Here is a 17,948-nt window from a genome sequence, read left to right as displayed (position 1 = left end):
CTAGATAGATATTAATAATGTTGGCAACAGACAGCATTTCTATCGAACTTCCCTTCCAACTGCACTTTCCTTCGTCATTTTCTCCCCTATTTTAACACTTACTTGTTGTTCATATACAAGTTTATTCTATCTCGTCGATCTTTCCATTACAACCCGACCTTCTTTATAACTTCCAACAACAATTTTCAATTCACACGGTCAAAACCCTTTCCAGATCAATAAATACAACATATACTTTTTTCCCTTTTTTATAAACCTTTTACCGACCATCCTTAATAATCCAATTGCGTCTCTGCTGCCCTTACCTCTCCTGAAACCGAACTGTTCTTCCTCAACTTTTTCATTTGTTCTTCCACACAACCTTCTGTTCAAAATTAGAAGGAAAACTTTTGCTATATCGATATGAGACGAATAGTTCTATAATCCTCACGTTTCTCTGGATTCGATTCTTAGCTTCCTAACATAGAAGAGCTCTTATGTATTGCTCTTTACGAAGCTCCTAATAGCTCTTTACGAAAGGGCTAAAACAGTAGATGTTTTTCCACTTTCTAACACTAGATGGTATGGACTGGATCTGAACAAATGATAGTTTCTCAATTTTTTGAAGATCAATTGTATAGACGCCTATTTTAACCAACCTAATGGTAATTTTCTTATCTTCATATCTTACATGCTTAATAGCTCTTTAGGAAAGGAGTAAATCAAAAGATATTTTCCACAATCTGATATTAGAGGGTATGGGCTATATCTTTGCAAATTATAGTTTCTCTATTCTTTGAGGATCAATTGCAGAATCACTTTTTAACTAAAGAGTGGTATTTTTCCTATCTTCACATCTTGACTCTAATATCTCTTTAGGAAAGATGTGATTCAATAGATGTTTTTGCACATTCTAACACTTAAAAGATATGGGCTATACTTGGAGAAATTACAGTTTCTCTATTATTTGAGGATCAACTGTAGATTCGCCTATTTTAATCAAAAATGGTATACTGGTAACTCTTCCTATCGTCACATCTTGGCTCCTCAATAGCTTTGTAGGAAAAGGGTGAGGGCGTGAACTGTTTATATAAATTATCGTTTCTCTGTTATTCGAAAATCATTGTTAGAATGACCGTTTCCTTTTATTGAAACTAGTTTTAGTTTCCATTGTATTCAATTTCTGTCTGCGAAATTGACCTTTGGAAAGGATGTGGTTAAATAGTATTTTTAAATTTGAAAAGAGTAAAATGGGTGGGTTTATTTATTTATTTATTGTTTGTTTGTTTCATGCTTATGTCGATTTGAAATTTTGTCAATACATAAAATGTTGATTTCAGTTCGCCTTTTTTGTTGTTTGTTTGGGAGACATTTAATTTGTTTTCTATATTCGAAAAATGTTTGTGAATTTAATGATTTTAAAATTGGAATTTTTGTAATATTGTGATGGGCAGATTATCCAGTTTTTGGTTCTATCTTTTTCTTTCATATACCGTAATAATTCCTGGGTGGTAAGTAGATGGCGCAACTGAATTCGTGCCATTAGTTCCCTCAATGATAGGTTTATTACAAAGGACACTATAGTCCGCGTCACCCGAAATGGCGTGTGGCATCAGCCAAGAAGCTCGCAGTGCGCTGTTACTAAACTTTAAGGGAAGAATCTAATCGTTCATAATTGTCCACAAATATGAACAAAATTAATTACGAATGATTGGATTCCTCCCTGAAGTTTTAGTAACAGCGCACTGAGAGCTTCTTGGCTGATGCCACACGCCAATTCGTGTAACGCAGACTATAGGGAAGTTTTGCTATACGACCTTATTTCTTATACTTTTTCAAAGTACTTTCCACCACACATTACATATTTCCATTCTTCAAAACTAGTTATCGAAGAAAGTCTGCCCTCTTTCGGCAGAGATCTGGGCACCTCATAGTCCCAAGCTTAGGGCGTCATCGCTTGTAAAACGCCTTGCTTTCAGTCTGGTCTTCATATGGAGGAACAGCGCGAAGTCACAGGGAGCGAGAACTGGATTGTACGGAGGGTGTTCTAACACTTTTAGTCCAGTGCTGATTAAATATTCTGAGCAAACTTTTGAACGGTGCGCAAGAGCGTTCTCGTTGTGAAGAAACCATGTGCCCATTCTTGAGTTTGGGGGCAACTGTTTGGGAGCTCTAAGAAGTTTAGGCAGACATTCCTCGGTATACCACTTCCTTGTGACTGTCTTCTGTGTTTCTAAGACAACTCGCTCGACAATTCCTCGCACACTTAAAATACCGTCATATTCTCTTCACTGCTGTGGACTTTCAGCCACGGGGGTCTCCTCTTCTTCGAACACCCACACTTTGTTTTGAGCCTTAGTCGGGACGTCATAGTAATAGAGCCAAGTTTCGTCACCAAACACACTACTGTTAACAGAGGAAGATTTTCAATTTTTAAATTTTTTCAACATTTCACAGCACCATGAAAAACAGTGTGCCATCTGCTCGTCGGTCAAGTCATGTGGTACCTAAAGGGTAAAAACTTTCTAACTCAAAGGTAATCGCGAAGAATAGCACGAACTACTGGTGCATTAATGCCCAAGCATATCTCTATTTGATGGTATATAACCCGTCTATCTGTCTCAAGCCTTTTTCCTTACTGCAACAATGTTTTATTCAGTCACAGAAGAAGATGGCTGACCTGACCTTGGAGCGTCCTCAAGGCTGAAATTTCCTTTTTGAAACTCTCGGTACCACCTAAATATCGTTGTACGATGAGGACACTCCTCTCCAAGCACAGGAGTCATTTACTCGAAACAGTGATCAACACTTAAACCACGTGCAAAATTGTAGCGCAAAATTGCCCGATATTCAGTTTTTGACCACGACGAAACTCCACCTCTTTTCACTAACACAGCAATTCAACAATACACTGATTCTTAGTAATACGAAAACATGAAAGCTACTCTCTTAACTTCAAAAGGTAGACAATGTCTCATAGAATCCTAGGCCATTTGTAGTGAAGTTTGAGAAGGCGTAGAACCTGCAAATATGTACAGAAGACTTCAAATATAGTATGGTGATGAGACGTTCAGCCACAGTAGACGATGTGAACATTTAGAGATTGCTGTATGTCCATCCATGGTGGTTACCAGCCCACAGCAATCATTTTCTTAAAACGCTCAACGCGTGAAACACCTGATCCTGGATAATCGACCCATAATATGTCGTTAAATTACACAATATCTTGTGGGAAAGGTGAACACAATCATTCACTAACACGTGACTTCTCGGGAAGTTAATGCACGCTGGGTACCAACGTAGCTTCCTGCATTTTTCTGGTACAGGAGAGATGAAGTTTGCGCCTCACTGTGAGTGATTTACACCTAGTTCAGGTACAGTCCAAGTGGTCTAAATGCTTAAGTACTGATCTCAGGAGTGTAAATGTGTGGTTAGTCTGTAATATAGCGTAGTAATTCATGCACCGGCATGGTAAGCCGGAAAGCTCAGTTCAATCTCGGCTCAGTCACGATTTTTTTTTTTTTTACTACATTGTATTGAATTCCAACCTATAAAGAATACGATATAAAAAAGAAAAGTTTTTTTTTTTTTCATTTCTCATGTTTAACTGAAACATAGTTACACTAATCCAAGAACACTTCACAATTCCCTACATATAGCTGGAAGACTCACTGGCTGTTTACAGATGGGAAACATTGCTCCAGTATGACTGAAAATTCACGATGCATCACTATTTTCAGTACAAGTACCTTTCTTCTATCTACTTCCTCTTTGATCAATAATTTCATAATAAAGGGGCCATTTTGAATGCAACTTTTAATAACTTATAACTACTTGCAAACAGAAAATCCATAGTGTTAACAGTTATGAAGCATTATAACCGGTCAGGCAAATCTAAATTTGCTCAAGTGGTGCACCAAGGCCTGCTTTTACATCAACAACGCCCTGGAAACATTCTAAGTAATCGTCCCCCCCCCCCCCTTTTTTAGCCCTTCAATAACAATGACATGCAAGTTTTGGTTTGGGGAGGATTTTTTCCTTAACTCTCCTTCCGAAAGCCTTTCTACTATCTACCACCTATGGCACACCTTGACTTCAACTAGCAATCGGTTACCTTAAAAGAAGAAGAAGAAGAAGTATAAAACGAAATAAACCTGTATCGTTCACGTAATGATCGTGATAATATAAAATTAATTATTTATGGTATCAAGGACTTCCCTCCCATGAAAGCAAAAGAGAAGGTAGGGCTTTTCCCATTATGATCAATTATACATCCACCACTCGTGTGGTCAAGCTGCCCATAGAATGGTTACACACAGAACCAAGATCCACAGCCAGTCCCCGCAATCACTTTTGATATAAAAGTACATTGTCATAAATAGTAAAGAGTCAACTACAATTCATTATAAGAGATGAATCCCACATCCTTCGTATTTACTATGTGTATTCTAATTTTATAGTTATTTTTTTTACTTTTCTTATAAGGTTAAAGACTTTTTCTAATTGTCCTCCTTTTACTTTGCACAAACTTTGATCCCTGGGCACGTGCCCACTGTGTCCATTTATAAAAACGGGCCTAGGTATACGTGCGTCAAAGAAAAATTATTTTAAATAAAATAAAACCAAAGACTGCTTCTACAGAGCATTTTCTCCACCTTTATTCATCTACAACATTGTATCGTAACTCAGAAATACGATTTATCACTTTTTTATACTTGAAAATAAATTTGTAATATTACAACACAACCATACGAATCAGAAATTACAATCCACATGAAGAAGAAAAAAAGAGAGGACAGAATTGAAGCCATGTAAAACAGTTCTTTTTAGTCACAAGATTTTTTTTACACTAATTCATCATATGAAATTTCTAACAAACAATAAACAAGGACAGAAATTAGTAAATTTAAATACATATCGAGTTATTACTCTTTATTTACCAAAGTCGACTTCCAACATTTTAATTATAAAAAAGTCAAATAATTCTTGTAATGCGATCTGAAGAAATAAAGTGGATTGAAGAAAATATCACGTACACAAACACATACTTTCATACATACACGTATACACACAAACACACACACGCATACACACCTACACTGGAGAAAATATGTAAAAAGCAAAATATAAGTTACTTATACGATGCTCTTGAGGATTACATATACAAGATGTTTCAGGAAAAATCCAAATTAAGAAAAACTATTTACACTCACCATATCTAGTTTCACATAAAATGTCTACTTTGAATAAATAGCCAACATACAGGTAATAATAGCAGGATATGAGGCTAAAATACGGATATGTGGGAAAAACAGCAAACTTAACAGCTTAACTTAATTGGAATATTACATAAAAATCTAATCGCTGGCCCTACGGAGAATCGAACACCAATCTTCCGTTTGTCGGGTATTGACTACCTTCTGTGTACTGGAAACATAATCATTTTTATTTATTTATTTTTTATTTCTCAAGTACCAACGAACTAGGCATCTCGCAATTACTTGTGAAGGGAAATTAATGTGATCAATATCTGATAGGAAAGGTTTCAACGTGTAACATACTAGTTGGAAAACACCAAAAAACGAAACGGACGCGTTGGTGGAAGCACAATTGACAGATAATTCGCCTGTCAAGCGAGATATTGGAATTCGATTCCCGATATTTTTTTTTTTTTTTTTTTTATGTGTTTGAATTTTGTTAGTTGAAAGATAATATTTAAAATATCTGTACAGGTTTATCTTAGTTTAAAAACTGTGAATAAAACAAGTCATATAACTATGTTTCGAAAGATCTATAGTTGTTTAAAATTGACAGGTATAAATCTATTGCGTAAGCTATTGTTCAGAACGATGAATGATCTTCTGTGTATATTTAGTAACTATATGAATGTTGCAAGAAAGTGATTAATAAACAAAATATAAATACACGTCTTCGTCTCCTGTAACCTATAAGGCACAAAAGTAGAATTATTTTAACTTCCTTTTAATAACAATGTACATGAATACCCTTCTATTAAAATTCTTCGTTTGGAAGTGTTTGCATCATTACCAATGTTCAGTCTACACACCCTATACAGTTTTTTTTTTTTTCAACAACCTACAGAACAAATCGACTAAATCAATAAATAAGATTCCATATTCCACCGTGTTTTATTTCTCTCGAGCTAACTAACGTTTCAAAAGTATCTGACTGCCTTTATCATCAAAGTTGTATAAATGTAGGCAGCTGTTGTATAATAGTTTTTGCTATAATCTTGTTATATTGATATAATATTTCCAAATTTTCTGTAAGTTCAAAGAGTGAATAAGAACAATTTATATGCCACTTTTAAAGATCCGACCTGAAAGGTCAAGGTGGATTAGAAACTCTTAGGTATTTATGCAATCCCACATGGACGTGCATAACGTACGTTGGATAAACTGTACGTACAATTGAGACCAGATGCAAGGAACGTGCAATATACAATTAAACCAATCACAAAAACCAGCACTGGACAACACATGCACTACAAGAAAACTATAAAAGTTTTTTTTTTTTTTTCTGAAAACATCAATTAATAACAAAATATTATTAAGAGAAACGATGTAAATAAAATTAAAGAATAACACCTTGAATAGCGAAGAAGGTTTGAAAATAAGTCAAATTTGGAACATTTTATTACAATAAAAAGTGGAGAAAAAGGAATAATAATAATAAAACAGTCAATATTGTAAATTTAATTTAAACGGAAAGCTGTAACAATATTTTATTGTTATATATTGAAAAATAAAATTATAACAATGTAACAAAATTACACCAAAAACTATAACAGTTTTCTTAATTATTGCAACTTTGATGATAAAGGCAGTTAGATGCAATCGAAACGTTAGTTTGAATAGAACAAAACACAGATGGAGTATCAAAAGCCTTATTATTGAATTACAAACATCTCCGTAATATATATAAGTCGACTAATGTTAAGTTTTGTTTTACATAATTCTCCGTACAATAATAAAAATTGTACTTGAATTGGTCAATTAATTCGTAAGTTATTGACAAAAGGATGTGTTGATGACTATATAATTGTGAACTATTATTATTACCATATACTGTATTTTCATCTCTTTATCCCTCCTTATACTTCTTAATTCCTTAGACTCATGAATATGATGAAAGTTTAACTTAGCAAAAATTAGAGTGTAAGAACATAACTAGTTCTACAGAATCACCCAGTTATATTATCTTTTATCGTAATTTGATTCTCAGCGCTTCAATCATTGACCACGCCGCACCTTTATTATGTTCAAAGGACATGAATACCAATCCTTGTGGCCACGACAAAATCCTTCATTAACATTGGAAACGCATTTTGAGAGATTTTAAATATATAAGACCTTATTAAACGATTTGACAACAAAATACCTAAACAAGTGTTGTTAATTATACTGGTCACACATTTACAAGAAAACAAATTAGACACTTCTTCTATAGTAACAAGTGAATTGGCATCAAATAAATGTGTATATATATTGGGCTGAGATATTTTTATCATTCAATCCTATTCGTACCAAGCTGTCATGTAAACAGTAAGTCATTTATTTTTCTTCACCTCCTGTAACAAAAAAAAAAAAAAAAAAAAAATCTCCACACAGTTCAGTATTATATTCGTGTTAATATTATAAGAGTTTTATATTATCGCTTATGATCTACCTACTATCGAGAGTTTTACATTATGATATACCTAGAATTTGTCTCGATATTACTACGATTTACAAAAAATTTTAATATTCTTCCTGAAAACATCTACATAAAAAATATTATTATGCATTTCGATTGCCTTTACAACTTCTGATAAGAAATGGGAAAAAACAAAAATGTTAAAAGCATACCAAACTGGAAATGCTTTCACGCACCATGTTGGATGACGTGAGAGGGAAGAACGACTTGCATCTTATAATATAATCCTCAAGAAAATCACACAAATAACTTAATATTTTGATTTATATCTGAGTAAGTTCACATTATTACTACACTCTTCGAAAGCTAGTACACATCTGATTACGTTAAAATGTGATCGATAATTGATAACACCTTTCATATTACCTTCGTCAGTAGGGTTTGTGCACAAAAATACAAATCTGAGTCACTTACACTACATGTTTGCTCAGGTATTTGCTTTTTCTCTAAAGCGTGCCAACATATTAAAGCAATCCTTTGTTTTATGCTTATTGTTTTGCTCTAGTAAAGGAGCATTTCTTCAATGCTGGTATTCATAATTGTTAGTCACTCAGTGAACACTGAATTATTGCTAGCACCAAACACTATGCATATTTCTTCTGTGTCTTTTATGTAAGAATTATCACGTTTTTTTGGCTTCCAGTAATTATCTTCCAAATGTTGCAGAAGTACGTACAATACTTCAAGAAACAAGGGAACTTCTATAATTACTGTCACAGACATATACATATCATGCTTCATGATAAGTTCTCCACACTTAACTGCTCCTCGTTTTTTTTTTTTTTTTCTTCCTTTGTTTTCTAGTTTTGGAGTAACACTACACTTCATCAAGAGGAAGGATAAGGGAACAAAGCTATTATTCACAACTATAAAATGACTTTAGTTCACGTTTGGTTTAGTTTTACTTTATTGTACTAGTCACTGTCTTCTTAATCTGCGTACACTATAAAGTGATCGTCAGGTCCTGCCATTTCGACTTGAACAAAGTGGGGTGGCTGAAGTTCTGATTCATCTAAGTCAGATGCAGTTCGACTCAAACTGTTCCTTGATCTAAAAGAAAAAAAAAAATATATCAATGTAAGGCTATTACATATTTACATAATATATTCGTACAACATATTAAAGTAGACCTGTAATATGAACGTCATCCAGAGAACAGCAGTTTTAGAAATAATAATGACTGCATCCACATTGCTTGGATTAAAGAAAAAAAGATCAATCATAAGGATAGTATATATCGCAAGTGATGTATGAATTCATTCTAATTTGACATGAAAGTAATCCTTGACTTGCTTAGTACGTATTAGAAATATTTTCCTTTTCAGACTTTGGTTCTCGAGTTGTTGGTCATTTAATTTGAAATTTGGACTAGTCAAGTGTCGGAAAAACCTTCCGAGTTAGTCATGGCAAGGTTTTAACTTAAAAATAAAATTTAAAAAAAAAAAAAAAAAAAAAAAAGATAAGAAAGTCGTTCGCAAATTTAAATTATGCAACAATATTCCAATCATCACTGAATAGAATTCGTGGTTCAATTTGGAGATGCATTAAAATATGGAATCCAACTATTAATAATTTTTGTAAGAAATTTGCATACGCTTTGAATGGTAAGCTTTTGATGAGGAAGGGAAGTTATGTTATGTAATCTCGTAACAAGTCAAACGAACAAAATATTGAATAATTGTGCATGCTGTTCTCAACGGTTCATTGCAACAATGATGATATAGTATTCAATATGTTTATCTTATTGCTATATATTAACTTTGTGATATGTTTTCAATGTGCACTTATCAAGGGATAGAATTAGGTACTCATCATTTCTTTTAAGCCTTTATAAGCCCAAGTGTTTAAATATTATACCCACTGTTAATGAGGAACATTCAATAAGTTTACAAAGTAAATTATGCTACTTGAAACCCCTAGTATTCATTTCGTAGAATTCATTTCGAATAAGAGACCTTTTTTTAAGTGTTCAAAAATCATTGATATATGTGTGAACTTCATCGAAAATTAAACTACTTTCTTTTATTATCTTAAGAAGTGTCCCTAGATAGATACATAGATACATAGGGTGCCTAGATACATAGGGTGCCTATATTAAGCTTTTAGAATCCTGACACGTCACTGGCAGTATTTGCATATTGAGACAATTGGATACCCTACGAAATGTTGCCCCACAAATAATAATAATAATAATAATAATAATAATAATAATAATAATAATAATAATAATAATAATAATAATAATAATAATAATAATAATAATAATAATAATAATAATAATAATTATTATTATTATTATTATTATTATTATTATTATTATTATTATTATTATTATTATTATTATTATTATTATTATTATTGTATTATCTGTGGTGTCTTCTGAACTGTTTAACGTATCGGGGGATGTTTCATCATTATATATTACTCACAGTTCTCTATACTCATGGATCGGAGAGAGACCCAAATCCTTCAGTCCGCTTTCTACTTATGGTCTACAGACTGCTCGCTCAATTTGTTATGTCAGTTAAGATAAGATTCAATTTGAAGTGAGTATAAGACACGTTAGTGATCGGGGGCCGCGGTCGCTCACTGGTAGAGCGTTCACCTCTGGTGCATGGGATCCCGGTTTCGAACCCTGCTCCCGCCAAGTGAACTTTGTGGTGGACAAACACCGTGTGCGTGGGTTTCCTCGGGGTTCTCCCGTTTCCTACCACTTTCTTCATTCCACCATTTCATTCATTGCTCATCATCACCGCCTCCTTTAGCCTAGCCAGCATAAGCGTGGGACGTAAAAAAACGTTGGTGATCGGTTTTGTTCAGATTATTCAATTGATAACATTGGATAATATTTCAAGTCTTGCACAGTCATTGATAGGTGGACAACTCAAACTAACAACTACCATGTTTCCCCTTTGTTGAAAGTTTTTCAATTTCTGACACATGTAGCCGTCTTTTTGGTAATGAGGATCTAAGACGACTTGCTGAACTACCCATTTTTGCGCACCCATTTTTCCACTGCATTTTCCCTTCCTGAAAATTGATATTCACTAACTTCGCAGAGCAGATATTATATATATATATATATATATATATATATATATATATATATATATATATATATATATATATATATATATATATATATATATATATATATATATAGGGGCGGATCCAGGATATGATCAAGGGAGGGGCTAAACCATATTTTGCCGTTTTATCCAGTGTAAAGCAGGATTGAAACCCATTTTATCCAGTGTATACCTGAGCGTGAAGGGTGGGCCATAGCCCCCCTTGGATCCGCCACTATATATATATATATATATATATATATATATATATATATATAGGATGTTAATGAACTATACCGACAAACTGTAAGAAGTGATTCCTCACACGAAAATAAGAGAAAAAGTGCATAGTTTCAGAGCTAGGGCTGTCCAAAATCGCAAAAAAGCCAAATTTCAAGAGGCCCTACTTCGAATTCGAGAAACAGTGGATGGTGGTCCTTATTAGCGTAAAGGAAGTCATGCATACGCAGTCCAAAATTACACATTTCATTAATATTCAATGGGTGCACAGAGTATTTTCTGCAGGGTAAAATTCCCAGACATGCCATCAACTGAATTTTGAGATATGCTCTGACTTTATGATTGGTCCAAAATAGGCAAACGATAAGTTTTGATAGCAGTGAACGAGGAATCCTTTGGCGAAATGTCGGAATTGTGAAGGATCGTTAGCAGCACGGTCTCTCGTACTCGGGAAAACGCATGCTGCGATGTTTTCTTTCACGCTTATACATCGCATCACACGTTATTAAAAAAAAAAAAAAAAAAAAAAAAAAAAAAAAAAAAAAAAAAAAAAAAAAAAAAAAAGCTGCCTGTTCCTAATACTTCCAACTTCCCTGAGAAGCATTGCATGTATATTGTGGTCAAGGTTTACCTCCTGCCTACTCTGGACCCTCCTTAAAATCAGGGTATATCTGAAAACCCTATTGAGAGCATATCTGAGAATTACATCCTGTAGGGAATACCCTGTATACCTATTGAAAATTGATGAAATATGCACTTGTGGCTTCCTTTACGCTGATAACGACCAGCATCCACAGTTGGAAAATACCATATGGAACGAGTTGAGTTGATTTTGAGTTTTACGTCCCGTTCAGCAGCGAGGCTATATGAGACGTGGACCTACTGATTAACGTGGAATCCGAACCACATGAGCTCCCACCGGGAATCGAACCCGGGTCTCCCAAGCATATGGAACGAATTCGATACACTTTAGCCTACAGAAATGGTCGAGAAGTCTAACAAATTCAACTAGCGATCGTAACACTTGTTTGTGGCGAGTTCGAATCTCGCTCAGGTTGTTATGTATTGCGATTTACAATTCATTTCGATGTCATCATTCATATCCTATATTTTAGCCTAAAGGGTATTACAATGGAATATAAAACTCAAAAATATAACACAACTAGGATTGTACACCAGATGAGACGAAATACCAAAAGATATAAACATCTTATAATAAAAACAGATACATTTTACAAGACGAGACCTCACTTTTATTATATCTTTTCGAGACGAGGCAGACTTAACTCTTGTCTCGTGGATAACCCTAAATACAATGGTATCTTTCCGCAACAACATTTCTACTCGTAATTAGTAATTCCCAAAACAGCATTCTCGGTGTTAGCTCTTGCAGTTCAAATTCCACGTTAAAATGTAAGTCTCTATCATATAGCCTCGGTCTGAAAAAGGGCATTGTTATCAAACAAACGATGATGCAATATGGCAGTTCAAATGACATGGAAGAAATAATAAATGTGGATACAATTATGTACTGTGCTCAAACGTTCAAAGGACTTCCACATTAGATGACAACGTAATTATTATATAGCTTCCGTAATTCTAATAATTTTCCAAGTTCCTGATGATGGGTTAAAACTAAAAATTGTATCCCAACCAAAAATCGAACATTTAATCACGCGCACAATTATTCTGTTACGGGAGTACAAGTTGTATGTTACAAATTTCCAGGACCATATATCAAATATACACTATGAGATTACCATGAAGTAATTAAACAGTCCTACGATAAAGAGATGGACCAGTTCTAGTGAAGTATGGAACTTGTAAAAATTTAACACTTTTAGGAGGGAAAGAACTCAAGGATTTTGACAGAACTGTTGTTGGTACGCGTAATTTCTAAGGTCTGTCCAACAAGGATATAGCTGAAAGGTTAACGGACTCAAATTAACTTTAGTATTTATCCTATGGAAGTAAAAGATGGAAGGAAATTACTTCATGACGTAACGGGGTACACATCAAGGTCCATCGACCCTACTGTTTTTCCTTTTTTAAGGTTCCGACATAACTACCGTTCGTTGGAAACCGGATTCAATAAAATTGTGATGTCACGGCGGGAGCAGAAATAGTTTTCACTCAAGATCTTTGTCATTCACCTCTGTTTGTTAGTTTGATTTTTGCAGTGAAGTGGGTGATTCATGTTTTTCTAGGTTGCATAAAATCAATTACTGTAGTGTTTATGTTAGTCTATACGCATGTCGAATTGTGAGCTAAGTACTTTTCGCAATCATAGAAATACGAAGAATTCCGAAGTTATTTAGCGTGTATTTTCCTTCGATCCTAAACTGCGGAAAATTTAACAATAAATGCCGTCGGAAATACACGTTTAAAGTTGACAACGTTCGCTCATTTTATTCCCCATGCTTATGAATGTGACTTAAAATCTGGGCTTCTAAATATTCCACTCAAGAAGAAGTTGAAAACGAGATACTGAACCTTCACTGAACATACCAGCGCCATATGTGAATTGTGTTGATGTAAATAATGAATGAAACAAGCGTAAGGAAGCTAAGTGTTTGAAGAAAATGAAATTATCAAACATTGGAGAACAATTAGATGAAAAGACCACTGAGACCGAAACAAAAAACGCTTTGTTTATATCATTTTTCGTTTGTTCTGTGAAGAGTGAAGGTCATAAACTTAAGAAAGAGTTTTCCTTTTTGTGTTAAGAGAACGAAAATTTACAAAGTTAGAACAATTAAAAAACAAATAGATTAAAGAATTAGTTTTGAGGGCCAGTTCTAGAATAGAATATCGTAGCATCTCAATACAGTGGTTAATAACCCGGTTGTGGGTATATTAAGAAAACGTTTCACACAGGGCCAAGTAAACATGCTAATGAATGACAAGAAACAAACTAAGATGAACTGAGAAAGATATCATTCCTGCAGTCACACAACTTGCCATTAATGACAAATTATACAATCATCTGCGGTTACAAGTTCGAATTCTACTACCCAATATGTCAACATTACTATGTTGGGTGCAAAAATTACCGTTTTCATCTGGTATTCTTACCCTAGTTTTGAAGATTTAAACGGAGCTAGAGCCTACTTCAATGATGTGGACAAATTTTCAGTGCCAAGTTTGATGAAACGAATGCTAACGGAATGTGTGTTATGTCCAAGATGATGATTTAGTTTGGGGACCATAAAGAAATGACTATGAGGCGCTAATTTGAGGCTTGACAGACAGATAGAAATAGCCAGTGTATTACGATTTCGATAAAACTGTGAGTAAAAAGTTACCAGGGTGTCTCTCAGAACTCGGAATTCCTAACTGATGACTTTTTCAGGACTTATTATCAAATTTCTTGACTCATAAAAAATATCGCAAAATTCGACAATTCTATCACTTATACCACATTCAATTTATATACTTTACAAACATCATTCCTACGATCTGAAAAAGATTACTGAGGCATAAAGATCTTACTTTATTCCAATATGATGTATTGAAGAAATCCATCAACAGTGCTCAGTAATTTTTTCGTTCACACTGTCACCACATACAACTTTTAACAGCTCATAAAACGAAAAAAAAAAAAAAAAAAACTAACACTGACGCAGTTTCTTTTGAGGCGAAACAATTTTCTCTTGTAGTTGTTCAGCTTCTTCTGCAGTCCGCTCCAGTAATTTTCTCTTCTCTTCTCTCTTCAGTGCCCTAATTTTCTCACCAGTGTTGTTAATTTTGTCTAGCTCCTTTACTTCTTTCTTATCGCCAAAGCTACCTTTCGTCGCGAGGATAGCAGCCTTATAGCTAAGCCTTCAACCAAAGGGGGTCTAGGGGGACCTTGCCCCCCTAAACTTTCCGTGGTCCCTCCAGACCAATACAAAATAATATTATTAATGCAAAAATCATAATTTAGACATCTGTAAGAGAATTTTTAATGACTTGGCCTCCCTTAACATTCATGACCCTCTCAAACCTCTGTGGCTAGTTTTGGGCCTGCTTATAGTTATCATCATACTTTTGGACACAATTACTTGATCAACTTCACTACATTGAGAGACCGCTGAATGAACATATTGCTGGGGTATAAGAGATTCTTCACGAAGATTTTGAATAAGACACTCTTTGTTTACAGAGAATCCTCTTTCAATGGCTGCATTCCCATGAAACATACACAAAATCTTCATGGCAAATTTCAGAAACACAGCATTGTCTGCATCTAAACTGTACCCCAATCTTTGCTTTTTCTATGCAAAATCTCGTAGGTTTTGCTAGAATTCCTTTCACAAATTTTAAGGTAACAGCTTTTTATTTGATCATCTTCTGAGGAAGAAATCCAGTTCGTAGAAATGAACTCCTTTAAAGCTAGAATCACTCGACAATTGCTCAATACTGAATTAAGCATGATTGATGGTGCCAAATATATCGTTCCCTTTATTATTACGTAAAGGACTTCTTTTACTATTAGTTTTTCAAATATAGCAATCAAGAAGTCCTGAGTCACGTCTCAAGAAAATGATGTTTGTGTCTTTCAAACATTTACATGCTGATCTTGCTCCAAATTCTATGTCAATATTCTTTACTGGTAATAAGTTAGCTTTATTCTTAACACTCACTGAAGCATCTGTGCAGGATTTTTAACTTCTCCCTTCAAAAATCGCTTGCCAATATTTCTAAGTATTGAATACATTTCAGTGTACAAGAACGGTATCAAAGGTTTGGCCTTCTGAAAGGAAATAAAAAATAACTGTAATTCAGCAGTTACTGACTGAACTGAAGAAACGACAATTTAGCAGAAAGTAAACCATCTTCCACAAACGACTTCAAAACGGAGAAGTTATTGCTGTCAGGTGGGTTAGCTGAAATAGACTCAATATACATTTTCAAATTGGGTATCACATGTAGTGCTCTTTCAATTACATTTATATTCTCAACTCATTTGGAATTATGTCAAAAGTTAAAGTCTAGGATTCAAGACAATCGCTATTATTTCAGATTTGGGTAAGTGGCAATTGTAAACTTTGGAATGAATTACAAATAAATACAGAACACTCATACTTCATAAAAACGGTGAATGAAGAGGAAAAATTTTGGATCTTCGCAAATTTGTTACATTTGATGAAATTACTGAAAAGTATTTCGTATATAGTAGCTTTGAATTAAACAGTGTAACTATCGAAAATTGTCTTATAGATAGAGGTCTGCGCGGTTGCGGGTATCCGCGGATATCCGCATCAAAATGGGTATTTGCGGATATATATCTCTTTTCTGTGAGGATAGCAGATAAAGCTGTGGATAATGTTTCCTACATTTTTTCTACTTAAAAAATGCTATGAATTTTCTGATGGTGAAAAGAGCACTAAGAAATGTTTGATTTGAATTAAAAGTTTTAAAACCAGTTGAAAAATAACTAAAATCAAAATACAAGTATGTTTGAAGCTTGTGGATCAGTGACAGCAAAAGGACAAAAAATGACACGAGAGAATTGTACTTTTATTGCTATTTTCAACATTTTTAGCAGCCGTTTTGTAGGTGAATGATATCTCTGACCTATACAGAGCGAAACGACAGGCCCCTTTGCTACTCCTCAAGTACCGCTATTTACTGAAAAAAAAAAAAAAAAATCTGCCAAAGCCCCTCTGGTAAAGTTGAAAATTTTCAGACCATTGGCCTTGAAGATGAACAAATGTCTTGAAATAAAGTTTTTCTACCCTGAGAGGTCAGGAACCAAAACCCTAATTTAAGACACCGCATCCCCCTTCATAAACTGAAAACTGGTCAGCAGAATTATCTTTGCCTTTTGTGACAAACAGGAGAAGCGCGTAGGTCACCGAAATAGTAAACAAACCACATCATACGCTCATCTTTCTCTCTAAAAAAATCATCTTCACTGTTTCCTTTACTGAATGCACATTTGCGACCCCACAGATTTCTCTCTTCGGAGAGGTACCACGGACCTCAATGAACATTCCGAGATTGGAGTTTTATAGCAGCAGCTGTTTCTTTCTCTCTCTCTCTTCTTGTGTGTATGTGTATATGTATGTATGTTCTGGGCCTCTGGTAAACAAAGAAAGAACAACCAATGCGTTGTTTCTCCTACCCTAAATGTGTCCATCAATTGAGTGGGGGCTACAAAGAAAAGCAGTAAATTCTAAACTTCCTCCATTGCCTCTTCCCGAAATTAAAGGCATAGACTTCCTATTCGTATTCGAAGTTATTTTCACTTCTAGTTTCAGTCAAAGCATGCATTGTATTGCGTTGTTCATCACTTTTTTTTTTTTTTTATTATTATTTAAAGCAATTACTGTTACTAGTGTCAGTTCGAGATATGTGGATGCATTTGCAGTGCTGTGATTAATTTTTATTTCTTAATAACGATTATTTCTATTTCGCCTTTGTGTTTTGAACAAATGCTCCTTTTTAATAAGTAATGATAAAGTTTAAAAACTTAGTGCCGTGCTCTAAAATTACATGATTGAGGGAATATTACCTACGTGGCATTATTTTGGTCCGATATCTGCATTTGAAGACCTGGGTAAGTACATAGATCGTTAATTAATTTCTAATTTGTATCTGCACGGTTTATATTGCATTTTATTTATCGTAGTTGGTATTTGATCACGAGAAACTGATATAATGTATTGTTTCGTTTGATTCAGAAAACTACAAGAGATAGTTATTTAAAATGTATTTAAAAATATTTTCGAAATCATGACTATTATAGAATATGTAAGTTGTATATATTTGCTACCTCATCATCTGAGGATACGGATCGAGATGCTGCGGATGCGGTACGGATGTGGATGCAATATTTTGTATCCGCGCAAACCTCTACTTATAGAGATGTTCTTGAAGGTTTGTTTTTTTTTTTTTTTTTTTTTTTAAAGGACAAAGGGTTGCCCTAGCAATGGAACCATTTTCCCATCAAATGGCTGC

The 17,948-nt window shown here is 34.3% G+C and overlaps 1 protein-coding gene across 1 annotated transcript in view; it reads right to left on the bottom strand.

The window, feature by feature from the left end:
* Positions 1 to 5,638: 5,638 nt before the first annotated feature.
* LOC145662564 (transcription factor YY2-like) overlaps positions 5,639 to 17,948 on the bottom strand; it is a 74,450-nt gene continuing 62,140 nt past the window's right edge. The window contains exon 6 of the mRNA XM_081728250.1: positions 5,639 to 8,745. Coding sequence (XP_081584376.1) covers positions 8,625 to 8,745 — 121 coding nt within the window. The 3' untranslated portion in view covers positions 5,639 to 8,624. The remainder of the gene's footprint in view (positions 8,746 to 17,948) is intronic.

This window comes from Thermobia domestica, chromosome 10, assembly GCF_964235325.1.
Source record: "Thermobia domestica chromosome 10, izTheDome1.hap1.1, whole genome shotgun sequence".
NCBI classification, from domain to species: Eukaryota; Metazoa; Arthropoda; class Insecta; order Zygentoma; family Lepismatidae; genus Thermobia; species Thermobia domestica.
This window is presented reverse-complemented; position numbering and strand designations above follow the sequence as displayed.